This window comes from Oncorhynchus masou, unplaced genomic scaffold, assembly GCF_036934945.1.
Source record: "Oncorhynchus masou masou isolate Uvic2021 unplaced genomic scaffold, UVic_Omas_1.1 unplaced_scaffold_1644, whole genome shotgun sequence".
NCBI lineage: Eukaryota > Metazoa > Chordata > Actinopteri > Salmoniformes > Salmonidae > Oncorhynchus > Oncorhynchus masou.
This window is the reverse complement of record NW_027006550.1, coordinates 32,501-45,868: the sequence shown is the minus strand read 5'-3', so window position 1 is coordinate 45,868 and position 13,368 is coordinate 32,501. Positions and strand designations below refer to the sequence as shown.

The 13,368-nt window shown below is 51.4% G+C and overlaps 1 protein-coding gene across 1 annotated transcript in view; it reads right to left on the bottom strand.

Annotated features, from left to right (window-relative positions):
- Positions 1-1,324: 1,324 nt before the first annotated feature.
- The window catches only part of LOC135531559 (trinucleotide repeat-containing gene 6A protein-like), a gene marked incomplete at its 5' end in the record, with an annotated part of 44,282 nt that continues 32,238 nt past the window's right edge, over positions 1,325-13,368 (bottom strand). Inside the window, 4 exon segments of the mRNA XM_064959568.1 lie at positions 1,325-1,670; positions 2,719-2,858; positions 10,121-10,194; positions 12,514-12,726. Coding sequence (XP_064815640.1) covers positions 1,325-1,670; positions 2,719-2,858; positions 10,121-10,194; positions 12,514-12,726 — 773 coding nt within the window.

The following is a 13,368-nucleotide window of genomic DNA, read 5'->3' as shown; positions in this document are numbered from 1 at the left end:
TGGACAACGTTGCCATAACAACCGGAGGTCGTCGCCATAACAACCGGAGGCTGCCTCCATAACAACAATAGGCTGGTCTCTAACAACATGTTCTGCCCCTGTTGTCATAGTGTCGCCCCCCCCCCAGTCTGGCAGGGAGGGGCTCCAGTCACAGCTGAGTGGATACAGTCCTTTACACTGCAGAGACTCACGTTCGTTACTTTTAAAACACAACATCGGTGCAAATACTTCTGTCTTTAAACATCAAAACGAGCCATAAATCAGCGTCTCTATATCGTTAAACTGCTTCTCCACAATACCACCGGAAGGTATTTGTGCCAAGGCAGAGGAGAGCACACACGCACGCACACACACACACACACACACACAGTAAGAACGTCCTTGAGTAAACAGCTACATTGGAACTGGCAGCTCCCTCTGTATTGCAGATTAAACACTGAGAGAAAAATAACGTTTCAGTGCAAAGTGGAAGCGAAACAACAACATGACAATAAAACAACAACATGGTCAGCAAAACAACAACATGACAATAAAACAACTAAATAAAAGCCACAAATGATTGGAATTCCAATAACAGGGACCATGAATGAAATAGACAAAAGCTTTTTGTTGTGTTTTTTAGGTTTCGGTTTTGAAGCATAATAAGGCATTTTCTTCACATTGTAGAATTGTCCTGCGTGATTCAAGTATACCAACTGATATGTGTTTTAGAAGGGCGAAGACAACGTGGATGTGCAGGGAAAAAAACATAACGCATTTTCCACAGGGTGACCCCCCCCCCCACTTCCTGTACGCATTTTCCACGGGGTGAACCCCCCCCCACTTCCTGTACGCATTTTCCACGGGGTGAACCCCCCACTTCCTGTATGTATTTTCCACAGGGTGACCCCCCCCTACTTCCTGTATGTATTTTCCACAGGGTGACCCCCCCCTACTTCCTGTATGTATTTTCCACAGGGTGACCCCCCTACTTCCTGTACGTATTTTCCACAGGGTGACCCCCCCCCCCCCCCCTACTTCCTGTATGTATTTTCCACAGGGTGACCCCCCTACTTCCTGTATGTATTTTCCACAGGGTGACCCCCCCCCCCTAATTCCTGTACGTATTTTCCACAGGGTGACCCCCCCCTACTTCCTGTATGTATTTTCCACAGGGTGACCCCCCCCTACTTCCTGTACGTATTTTCCACATGGTGACCCCCTTCCTGTATATTTGTAAGTGAGAAGGAGCCATTTTGTTTTTGGTCTTGGACTTTTTTTCTTTGTGTTTGAGACTAATAACGGTTCTAGACGACTCAGTCTGTCGCCACGCTGTCCACGGGCTTTACATGGAGTCCCCGCCCCCTGTCAGGTGATCCACGGGGAGGAAGGAGCTGATTGGAGAAGGGCTGTTGATCCTCCCGCCCTCGCCCCATAGGCTAGTGGAATAGTTCAACCCGCCCCAAAGGGAGGAGCTATGGAGGTCACTGACGTTCCATTGACTGGGCTCCGGGGCGCGGCTGGGGAAGGGGTGGGAACCCTCCAAGGCTCCGCCCATTCGGCTCTGAGAGGAGCCAATGGCCTGCCAGCCCGGGGTGGCAGCGGCCAATGACTGACCTTGTGCAAAGAAACGGTTGATTTCCTCCTCACTGGCAAACTCAGCCAGAATGGTAGTGTTCCCTAGTACGCACCTGAGGAGAGAGAGACGAGAGGGATGAAGAGGAGAAAGAGGAGAGAGAGGGATAAAGAGGAGAGAGAGGAGAGAGAGGGATAAAGAGGAGAGAGAGGAGAGAGAGGGATAAAGAGGAGAGAGAGGAGAGAGAGGGATAAAGAGGAGAGAGAGGAGAGGGATAAAGAGGAGAGAGAGGAGAGAGAGGGATAAAGAGGAGAGAGAGGAGAGAGAGGGATAAAGAGGAGAGAGAGGAGAGAGGGATAAAGAGGAGAGAGAGGAGAGAGGGATAAAGAGAGAGAGGTCGATGAAGAGAGAGAGGGCGATGAAGAGAGAGAGGGCGATGAAGAGAGAGAGGTCGATGAAGAGAGAGAGGTCGATGAAGAGAGAGAGGTCGATGAAGAGAGAGAGGTCGATGAAGAGAGAGAGGTCGATGAAGAGAGAGAGGTCGATGAAGAGAGAGAGGTCGATGAAAGAGAGAGGTCGATGAAGAGAGAGGTCGATGAAGAGAGAGAGGTCGATGAAGAGAGAGAGGTCGATGAAGAGAGAGAGGTCAATGAAGAGAGAGAGGGCGATGAAGAGAGAGAGGGCGATGAAGAGAGAGAGGGCGATGAAGAGAGAGAGGGCGATGAAGAAGAGAGGGCGATGAAGAAGAGAGAGAGAAGAGGGCGATGAAGAAGAGAGAGAGAAGAGGGCGATGAAGAAGAGAGAGAGAAGAGGGCGATGAAGAGGAGAGAGAGAAGAGGGCGATGAAGAGGAGAGAGAGAAGAGGGCGATGAAGAGGAGAGAGAGAAGAGGGCGATGAAGAGGAGAGAGAGAAGAGGGCGATGAAGAAGAGAGAGAGAGGGCGATGAAGAAGAGAGAGAGAGGGCAATGAAGAAGAGAGAGAGAAGAGGGCGATGAAGAGGAGAGAGAGAAGAGGGCGATGAAGAGGAGAGAGAGAAGAGGGCGATGAAGAGGAGAGAGAGAAGAGGGCGATGAAGAGGAGAGAGAGAAGAGGGCGATGAAGAGGAGAGAGAGAAGAGGGCGATGAAGAGAAGGAGGGAGTTGCATGTGTATAATTGTCTTACATGTGCAGACTCTTCTGTGCCTTGGCTGCCTCGTCCTTGGAGCTGTAACATACGACAGCATTGCCGTGTGGCAGGTTGAGGTGGAATGTAATCAGAGGACCATGTTGCATACAGAGAGTCCTCAGAGTAGAACCATCCATCTGGAGGGAGGGGAGGAGAGGGGAGAGGGAGGGAGGAGGGGGAGAGGAGGGAGGGGAGGGGAAGGGGGAGGAGAGGATAGGAGAGGAGGGGAGGAGGGAGGAGAGAGGGAAGGAGGGAGGAGAGGATGGAGGAGAGGGAGGAGCGGAAGGAGGGAGGGAGGAGATGAGAGGAGATGAGGGGAGGGAGGAGATGAGGGGAGGGAGGAGAGGAGGGGAGGGAGGAGAGGAGGGGAGGGAGGAGAGGAGGGGGAGGAGGGAGGAGAGGGAGGAGAGGAGGAGAGAGGGGAGGGAGGAGAGGAGGGAGGAGAGGAGAGAGAAGTTAAGAAATGGAAGTAACAGCCTTGAAGTAGACCAGTCACTAGTCCCTTGGTAGTCCTCCAACCAGTCACTAGTCCCTTGGTCGTCCTCCAACCAGTCACTAGTCCCTTGGTCGTCCTCCTAAAAGCAGCCAACTAGTCACTAGTCCCTTGGTAGTCCTCCTAAAAGCAGCCAACCAGTCACAAGTCCCTTGGTAGTCCTCCTAAAAGCAGCCAACCAGTCACTAGTCCCTTGGTAGTCCTCCTAAAAGCAGCCAACCAGTCACTAGTCCCTTTGTAGTCCTCCAACCAGTCACTAGTCCCCTGGTAGTCCTCCTAAAAGCAGCCAACTAGTCACTAGTCCCTTGGTAGTCCTCCTAAAAGCAGCCAACCAGTCACAAGTCCCTTGGTAGTCCTCCTAAAAGCAGCCAACCAGTCACTAGTCCCTTGGTAGTCCTCCTAAAAGCAGCCAACCAGTCACTAGTCCCTTGGTAGTCCTCCTAAAAGCAGCCAACCAGTCACTAGTCCCTTGGTAGTCCTCCTAAAAGCAGCCAACCAGTCACTAGTCCCTTGGTAGTCCTCCTAAAAGCAGCCAACCAGTCACAAGTCCCTTGGTAGTCCTCCTAAAAGCAGCCAACCAGTCACTAGTCCCTTGGTAGTCCTCCTAAAAGCAGCCAACCAGTCACTAGTCCCTTTGTAGTCCTCCAACAAGTCACTAGTCCCTTGGTAGTCCTCCTAAAAGCAGCCAACCAGTCACTAGTCCCTTGGTAGTCCTCCTAAAAGCAGCCAACCAGTCACTAGACCCTTGGTAGTCCTCCTAAAAGCAGCCAACCAGTCACTAGTCCCTTTGTAGTCCTCCAACCAGTCACTAGGCCCTTGGTAGTCCTCCTAAAAGCAGCCAACTAGTCACTAGTCCCTTGGTAGTCCTCCTAAAAGCAGCCAACCAGTCACAAGTCCCTTGGTAGTCCTCCTAAAAGCAGCCAACCAGTCACTAGTCCCTTGGTAGTCCTCCTAAAAGCAGCCAACCAGTCACAAGTCCCTTGGTAGTCCTCCTAAAAGCAGACAACCAGTCACTAGTCCCTTGGTAGTCCTCCTAAAAGCAGCCAACCAGTCACTAGTCCCTTGGTAGTCCTCCTAAAAGCAGCCAACCAGTCACTAGTCCCTTTGTAGTCCTCCAACCAGTCACTAGTCCCTTGGTAGTCCTCCTAAAAGCAGCCAACTAGTCACTAGTCCCTTGGTAGTCCTCCTAAAAGCAGCCAACCAGTCACAAGTCCCTTGGTAGTCCTCCTAAAAGCAGCCAACCAGTCACTAGTCCCTTGGTAGTCCTCCTAAAAGCAGCCAACCAGTCACTAGTCCCTTGGTAGTCCTCCTAAAAGCAGCCAACCAGTCACTAGTCCCTTGGTAGTCCTCCTAAAAGCAGCCAACCAGTCACTAGTCCCTTGGTAGTCCTCCTAAAAGCAGCCAACCAGTCACAAGTCCCTTGGTAGTCCTCCTAAAAGCAGCCAACCAGTCACTAGTCCCTTGGTAGTCCTCCTAAAAGCAGCCAACCAGTCACTAGTCCCTTTGTAGTCCTCCAACAAGTCACTAGTCCCTTGGTAGTCCTCCTAAAAGCAGCCAACCAGTCACTAGTCCCTTGGTAGTCCTCCTAAAAGCAGCCAACCAGTCACTAGACCCTTGGTAGTCCTCCTAAAAGCAGCCAACCAGTCACTAGTCCCTTTGTAGTCCTCCAACCAGTCACTAGACCCTTGGTAGTCCTCCTAAAAGCAGCCAACTAGTCACTAGTCCCTTGGTAGTCCTCCTAAAAGCAGCCAACCAGTCACAAGTCCCTTGGTAGTCCTCCTAAAAGCAGCCAACCAGTCACTAGTCCCTTGGTAGTCCTCCTAAAAGCAGCCAACCAGTCACAAGTCCCTTGGTAGTCCTCCTAAAAGCAGACAACCAGTCACTAGTCCCTTGGTAGTCCTCCTAAAAGCAGCCAACCAGTCACTAGTCCCTTTGTAGTCCTCCAACAAGTCACTAGTCCCTTGGTAGTCCTCCTAAAAGCAGCCAACCAGTCACTAGTCCCTTGGTAGTCCTCCTAAAAGCAGCCAACCAGTCACTAGTCCCTTGGTAGTCCTCCTAAAAGCAGCCAACCAGTCACTAGTCCCTTGGTAGTCCTTCTAAAAGCAGCCAACCAGTCACTAGTCCCTTGGTAGTCCTCCTAAAAGCAGCCAACCAGTCACTAGTCCCTTGGTAGTCCTCCTAAAAGCAGCCAACCAGTCACTAGTCCCTTGGTATTCATCTTAAAAGCAGCCAACCAGTCACTAGTCCCTTGGTAGTACTCCTAAAAGCAGCCAACCAGTCACTAGTCCCTTGGTAGTCCTTCTAAAAGCAGCAAACCAGTCACTAGTCCCTTGGTAGTCCTCCAACCAGTCACTAGTCCCTTGGTAGTCCTCCAACCAGTCACTAGTCCCTTGGTAGTCCTCCAACCAGTCACTAGTCCCTTGGTAGTCCTCCAACCAGTCCCTAGACCCTTGGTAGTCCTCCAACCAGTCACTAGTCCCTTGGTAGTCCTCCAACCAGTCACTAGACCCTTGGTAGTCCTCCAACCAGTCACTAGACCCTTGGTAGTCCTCCAACCAGTCACTAGTCCCTTGGTAGTCCTCCTAAAAGCAGCCAACCAGTCACTAGACCCTTGGTAGTCCTCCTAAAAGCAGCCAACCAGTCAGTAGTCCCCTGGTAGTCCTTCTAAAAGCAGCCAACCAGTCACTAGCCCCTTCGTATTCCTCCTAAAAGCAGCCAACCAGTCACTAGACCCTTGGTAGTCCTCCTAAAAGCAGCCAACCAGTCACTAGTCCCTTGGTAGTCCTCCTAAAAGCAGCCAACCAGTCACTAGTCCCTTGGTAGTCCTCCAACCAGTCACTAGTCCCTAGGTAGCCCTCCTAAAAGCAGCCAACCAGTCACTAGTCCCTTGGTAGTCCTCCTAAAAGCAGCCAACCAGTCACTAGACCCTTGGTATTCCTCCTAAAAGCAGCCAACCAGTCACTAGACCCTTGGTAGTCCTCCTAAAAGCAGCCAACCAGTCACTAGTCCCTTGGTAGTCCTCCTAAAAGCAGCCAACCAGTCACTAGACCCTTGGTAGCCCTCCTAAAAGCAGCCAACCAGTCACTAGTCCCTTTGTAGTCCTCCAACCAGTCACTAGTTCCTTGGTAGTCCTCCAACCAGTCACTAGTCCCTTGGTAGTCCTCCAACCAGTCACTAGTCCCTTGGTAGTCCTCCAACCAGTCACTAGTCCCTTGGTAGTCCTCCAACCAGTCACTAGTCCCTTGCCATTCCTCCAACCAGTCACTAGTCCCTTGGTAGTCCTCCAACCAGTCATTAGACCCTTGGTAGTCCTCCTAAAAGCAGCCAACCAGTCACTAGTCCCTTGGTAGTCCTCCTAAAAGCAGCCAACCAGTCACTAGACCCTTGGTAGTCCTCCTAAAAGCAGCCAACCAGTCACTAGTCCCTTTGTAGTCCTCCTAAAAGCAGCCAACCAGTCACTAGTCCCTTTGTAGTCCTCCAACCAGTCACTAGACCCTTGGTAGTCCTCCAACCAGTCACTAGACCCTTGGTAGCCCTCCTAAAAGCAGCCAACCAGTCACTAGACCCTTGGTAGTCCTCCAACCAGTCACTAGTCCCTTGGTAGTCCTCCTAAAAGCAGCCAACCAGTCACTAGTCCCTTGGTAGCCCTCCTAAAAGCAGCCAACCAGTCACTAGACCCTTGGTAGTCCTCCTAAAAGCAGCCAACCAGTCACTAGTCCCTTGGTATTCCTCCTAAAAGCAACCAACCAGTCACTAGACCCTTGGTAGTCCTCCTAAAAGCAGCCAACCAGTCACTAGTCCCTTGGTAGTCCTCCTAAAAGCAGCCAACCAGTCACTAGTCCCTTGGTAGTCCTCCTAAAAGCAGCCAACCAGTCACTAGTCCCTTGGTAGTCCTCTTAAAAGCAGCCAACCAGTCACTAGTCCCCTGGTAGTCCTTCTAAAAGCAGCCAACCAGTCACTAGTCCCTTGGTAGTCCTCCTAAAAGCAGCCAACCAGTCAATAGTCCCTTGGTAGTCCTCTTAAAAGCAGCCAACCAGTCACTAGTCCCCTGGTAGTCCTTCTAAAAGCAGCCAACCAGTCACTAGTCCCTTGGTAGTCCTCTTAAAAGCAGCCAACCAGTCACTAGACCCTTGGTAGTCCTCCTAAAAGCAGCCAACCAGTCACTAGTCCCTTTGTAGTCCTCCAACCAGTCACTAGTCCCTTGGTAGTCCTCTTAAAAGCAGTCAACCAGTCACTAGTCCCCTGGTAGTCCTTCTAAAAGCAGCCAACCAGTCACTAGTCCCTTGGTAGTCCTCTTAAAAGCAGCCAACCAGTCACTAGACCCTTGGTAGTCCTCCTAAAAGCAGCCAACCAGTCACTAGTCCCTTTGTAGTCCTCCAACCAGTCACTAGACCCTTGGTAGTCCTCCTAAAAGCAGCCAACCAGTCACTAGTCCCTTTGGTAGTCCTCCTAAAAGCAGCCAACCAGTCACTAGTCCCTTGGTAGTCCTCCTAAAAGCAGCCAACCAGTCACTAGTCCCTTGGTATTCCTCTTAAAAGCAGCCAACCAGTCACTAGTCCCTTTGTAGTCCTCCTAAAAGCAGCCAACCAGTCACTAGACCCTTGGTAGTCCTCCAACCAGTCACTAGTCCCTTGGTAGTCCTCCAACCAGTCACTAGTCCCCTGGTAGTCCTCCAACCAGTCACTAGTCCCTTGGTAGTCCTCCAACCAGTCACTAGTCCCTTGGTAGTCCTCCAACCAGTCACTAGTCCCCTGGTAGTCCTCCAACCAGTCACTAGTCCCTTGGTAGTCCTCCAACCAGTCACTAGTCCCTTGGTAGTCCTCCAACCAGTCACTAGTCCCTTGGTATTCCTCCTAAAAGCAGCCAACCAGTCACTAGACCCTTGGTAGTCCTCCAACCAGTCACTAGTCCCTTGGTAGTCCTCCAACCAGTCACTAGTCCCCTGGTAGTCCTCCAACCAGTCACTAGTCCCTTGGTAGTCCTCCAACCAGTCACTAGTCCCTTGGTAGTCCTCCAACCAGTCACTAGTCCCCTGGTAGTCCTCCAACCAGTCACTAGTCCCTTGGTAGTCCTCCAACCAGTCACTAGTCCCTTGGTAGTCCTCCAACCAGTCACTAGTCCCCTGGTAGTCCTCCAACCAGTCACTAGTCCCTTGGTAGTCCTCCAACCAGTCACTAGTCCCCTGGTAGTCCTCCAACCAGTCACTAGTCCCTTGGTAGTCCTCCAACCAGTCACTAGTCCCTTGGTATTCCTCCTAAAAGCAGCCAACCAGTCACTAGTCCCTTGGTAGTCCTCCTAAAAGCAGCCAACCAGTCACTAGTCCCTTGGTAGTCCTCCTAAAAGCAGCCAACCAGTCACTAGTCCCTTGGTAGTCCTCCTAAAAGCAGCCAACCAGTCACTAGTCCCTTGGTAGTCCTCCTAAAAGCAGCCAACCAGTCACTAGTCCCTTGGTAGTCCTCCTAAAAGCAGACAACCAGTCACTAGTCCCTTGGTAGTCCTCCTAAAAGCAGCCAACCAGTCACTAGTCCCTTGGTAGTCCTCCTAAAAGCAGCCAACCAGTCATTAGACCCTTGGTAGTCCTCCTAAAAGCAGCCAACCAGTCAGTAGTCCCTTGGTATTCCTCCTAAAAGCAGCCAACCAGTCACTAGTCCCTTGGTAGTCCTCCTAAAAGCAGACAACCAGTCACTAGACCCTTGGTAGTCCTCCAACCAGTCACTAGTCCCTTGGTAGTCCTCCAACCAGTCACTAGTCCCCTGGTAGTCCTCCAACCAGTCACAAGTCCCTTGGTAGTCCTCCAACCAGTCACTAGTCCCCTGGTAGTCCTCCAACCAGTCACAAGTCCCTTGGTAGTCCTCCAACCAGTCCCTAGACCCTTGGTAGTCCTCCAACCAGTCACTAGTCCCTTGGTAGTCCTCCAACCAGTCACTAGTCCCTTGGTAGTCCTCCAACCAGTCACTAGTCCCTTGGTAGTCCTCCAACCAGTCACTAGTCCCTTGGTAGTCCTCCAACCAGTCACTAGTCCCTTGGTAGTCCTCCAACCAGTCACTAGTCCCTTGGTAGTCCTCCTAAAAGCAGCCAAACAGTCACTAGTCCCTTGGTATTCCTCTTAAAAGCAGCCAACCAGTCACTAGACCCTTGGAAGTCCTCCTAAAAGCAGCCAACCAGTCACTAGACCCTTGGTAGTCCTCCTAAAAGCAGCCAACCAGTCACTAGTCCCTTGGTAGTCCTCCAACCAGTCATTAGACCCTTGGTAGTCCTCCAACCAGTCACTAGTCCCTTGGTATTCCTCCTAAAAGCAGCCAACCAGTCATTAGACCCTTGGTAGTCCTCCTAAAAGCAGCCAACCAGTCATTAGACCCTTGGTATTCCTCCTAAAAGCAGCCAACCAGTCACTAGTCCCCTGGTAGTCCTCCAACCAGTCACTAGTCCCCTGGTAGTCCTCCAACCAGTCACTAGTCCCTTGGTATTCCTCTTAAAAGCAGCCAACCAGTCACTAGTCCCTTGGTAGTCCTCCTAAAAGCAGCCAACCAGTCACTAGTCCCTTGGTAGTCCTCCTAAAAGCAGCCAACCAGTCATTAGACCCTTGGTAGTCCTCCTAAAAGCAGCCAACCAGTCACTAGTCCCTTTGTAGTCCTCCAACCAGTCACTAGACCCTTGGTAGTCCTCCTAAAAGCAGCCAACTAGTCACTAGGCCCTTGGTAGTCCTCCTAAAAGTATCAAACCATGTTTTCCCCATTTCATGACACTGTTGCACATTTGCTGTTGTCGCTAATATGTTGAATTATACAAAAGAGAGATTTTCCCCACTGGTCAAGTCAGAGTCAAGTCCTACAACACTAGTAGATAGTAGGCCAGAGTGTGTGTGTTTGTGTGTAAGTGTGTGTGTGTGTAAGTGCATGTGTTTACCTGAGTTGTGAGATTCTTGAGAACGAGCCAGTTGGTTCTCCCTGAGCTGCTGCTACCGTCACTCCAACTACAACCTGAGTGGCAGGAGAGAACAGACGATTATTACCAAGACACACTTGATTTCCACTACAGGGCCAATCCGTACCCTACCGACTCTGGGGGGGCCAAGCCGTACCCTACCGACTCTGGGGGGGCCAAGCCGTACCCTACCGACTCTGGGGGCCAAGCCGTACCCTACCGACTCTGGGGGCCAAGCCGTACCCTACCGACTCTGGGGGGGCCAAGCCGTACCCTACCGACTCTGGGGGGCCAAGCCGTACCCTACCGACTCTGGGGGGCCAAGCCGTACCCTACCGACTCTGGGGGGGCCAAGCCGTACCCTACCGACTCTGGGGGGCCAAGCCGTACCCTACCGACTCTGGGGGCCAAGCCGTACCCTACCGACTCTGGGGGGGCCAAGCCGTACCCTACCGACTCTGGGGGGCCAAGCCGTACCCTACCGACTCTGGGGGGGCCAAGCCGTACCCTACCGACTCTGGGGGGGCCAAGCCGTACCCTACCGACTCTGGGGGGGCCAAGCCGTACCCTACCGACTCTGGTGTTTGTTCTCCCATGATCCTTTGTGCCACGGTTCCAGGAACTACAGGCACCTTCGGGAAGCATTATACAGTCTGACATCAGGGTATTCAGACCCCTTGACTTTTTCACACATTTTGTTACGTTACAGTCTTATTCTAAAATTGATTAAATTGTTTTTTTTTCCCCTTCATCAATCTTCACACAATACTCCATAATGACATCACAATACTCCATAACGACATCACAATACTCCATAACGACATCACAATACTCCATAATGACATCACAATACTCCATAACGACATCACAATACCCCATAACGACATCACAATACCCCACAACGACATCACAATACTCCATAACGACATCACAATACTCCATAACGACATCACAATACTCCATAACGACATCACAATACTCCATAACGACATCACAATACTCCATAACGACATCACAATACTCCATAACGACATCACAATACCCCATAACGACATCACAATACCCCATAACGACATCACAATACCCCATAACGACATCACAATACTCCATAACGACATCACAATACCCCATAACGACATCACAATACCCCATAACGACATCACAATACCCCATAACGACATCACAATACACCATAACGACATCACAATACCCCATAACGACATCACAATACCCCATAATGACATCACAATACTCCATAACAACAACTCTCTGTACTTTGCTCCGTTCATCTTTCCCTCGATCCTGACTAGTCTCCCAGTCCCTGCAGCTGAAAAACATTCCCACAACATGATGCTGCCACCACCATGCTTCACCGTAGGGATGGTGCCAGGTTTCCTCCAGACATGACGCTTGGAATTCAGGCCACAGAGTTCAATCTTGGTTTCTTCACACCAGAGAATCTTGGTCGGAGAGTCCTTTAGTTGCCTTTTGGTAAACTCCAAGCAGGCTGTCATGTGCCTTTTACTGAGGAGTGGCTTCTTCCATTTATGAATGATGGAATGATGGAGGCCACTGTGTTCTTGGAGACCTTCAATGCTGCAGAAATGTTTTGCTACCCTTGTCCAGATCTGTGCCTCGACACAATCCTGTCTCGGATCTCTACGGACAATTCCTTCAACTTCATGGCTTTGTTTTTGCTCTGACATCCACTGTCAACTGTGGGAACTTATATAGACAGGTGTGTGCCTTTACAAATCATGTCCAATCAACTGAATTTACCATAAGTGGACTCTAATCAAGTTGTAGAAACATCAAGGATGATCAATGGAAACAGGATGCACCTGAGCTCAATTTTTGAAGTCTCATAGCAAAGGGTTTGAATACTTATGTCAATAAATAATAATTATGTAAATAAGGTATTTCTGTTTGTTTATCTTAAATACATTTGCTAAAATTTCTAAAAACCTGTTTTTGCTTTGTCATTATGGGGTATTGTGATGTCATTATGGGGCACTGTGATGTCATTATGGGGTATTGTGATGTCATTATGGGGCACTGTGATGTCATTATGGGGCACTGTGATGTCATTATGGGTTATTGTGATGTCATTATGGGGTATTGTGTGTAGATTGATGTGGGGGGGAAAAATTATATTGAATCCATTTTACTGTAAAACGTAACAAAGAAAAGGGGTCTGAATACTTTCTGAAGGTGAGAAACAGCACAGCTTGGTGAATTAGGCAACACACACACACACATTTCCCCACACACACTTCCCCACACACACACACACACATTTCCCCCCCACACACACATACACGTGCATTTCTCCATCGTTAAACACATCTACACCCCCTTGTTACAGGCAGTCTCACCAGGTGTGTATCTGGAGTCAGAGTGCCCCCAGCCCCCCAAGCGGAGAGGAGCTTCCCCCCAGGGTGGAGGGGGTTTCTGAGGGTGGCTGGTGAGGCCGGGAGGGGGGCGGGAAGGGGCTGAAAGACCTTTAGGAGCCAGAGGGACCTTCCACAGCTCATGGGCCAGAGATGAGTTACACCCTCCTGGAGACCATTTAGACTCTCCGGACCTGACTGGAGAGGGAGGGAGAGGGGTGAGGAGAGGGAGAGGGGGGAGAGAGGAGAGAGAGGGGGAGGGAGAGAGAGTGGAGAGGGAGAGAGAGGAGAGAGGGGGGGAGAGGAGAGAGAGAGAGGGGGGGAGAGAAAGAGAGAGAGGGGGGGGAGGAGAGAGAGAGAGAGGGGAGGGAGAGAGAGAGAGGGGGGAGAGGGAGAGAGAGAGAGAGAGGGGGAGGAGAGAGAGAGAGGGGGAGGGGAGAGAGAGAGGGGGGGGAGGAGAGAGAGGGGGGAGGGGAGAGAGAGAGAGAGGGGGAGGAGAGAGAGAGGGGGAGGGAGAGAGAGGGGGGAGGAGAGAGAGGGGGGGAGGGAGAGAGGGGAGGAGAGGGAGGGAGGGGGAAGGGGGAGGAGAGGGAGAGAGGGAGGAGAGGGGGAGAGAGGGGGGAGGGGAGAGGGAGAGAGGGGGGAGGGAGAGAGAGAGAGGGGGGGGAGGAGAGAGGGAGGAGAGAGAGAGGGAGAGGGAGGAGAGAGAGGGGAGAGGGAGGAGAGGGAGAGGGGGAAGGGGGAGGGAGGAGAGAGAGGGAGGAGAGGGAGAGGAGAGAGAGATGGAGGAGAGAGAGAGGAGGAGGGGGGAGAGAGAGAGAGAGAGAGGGGGGGAGGAGA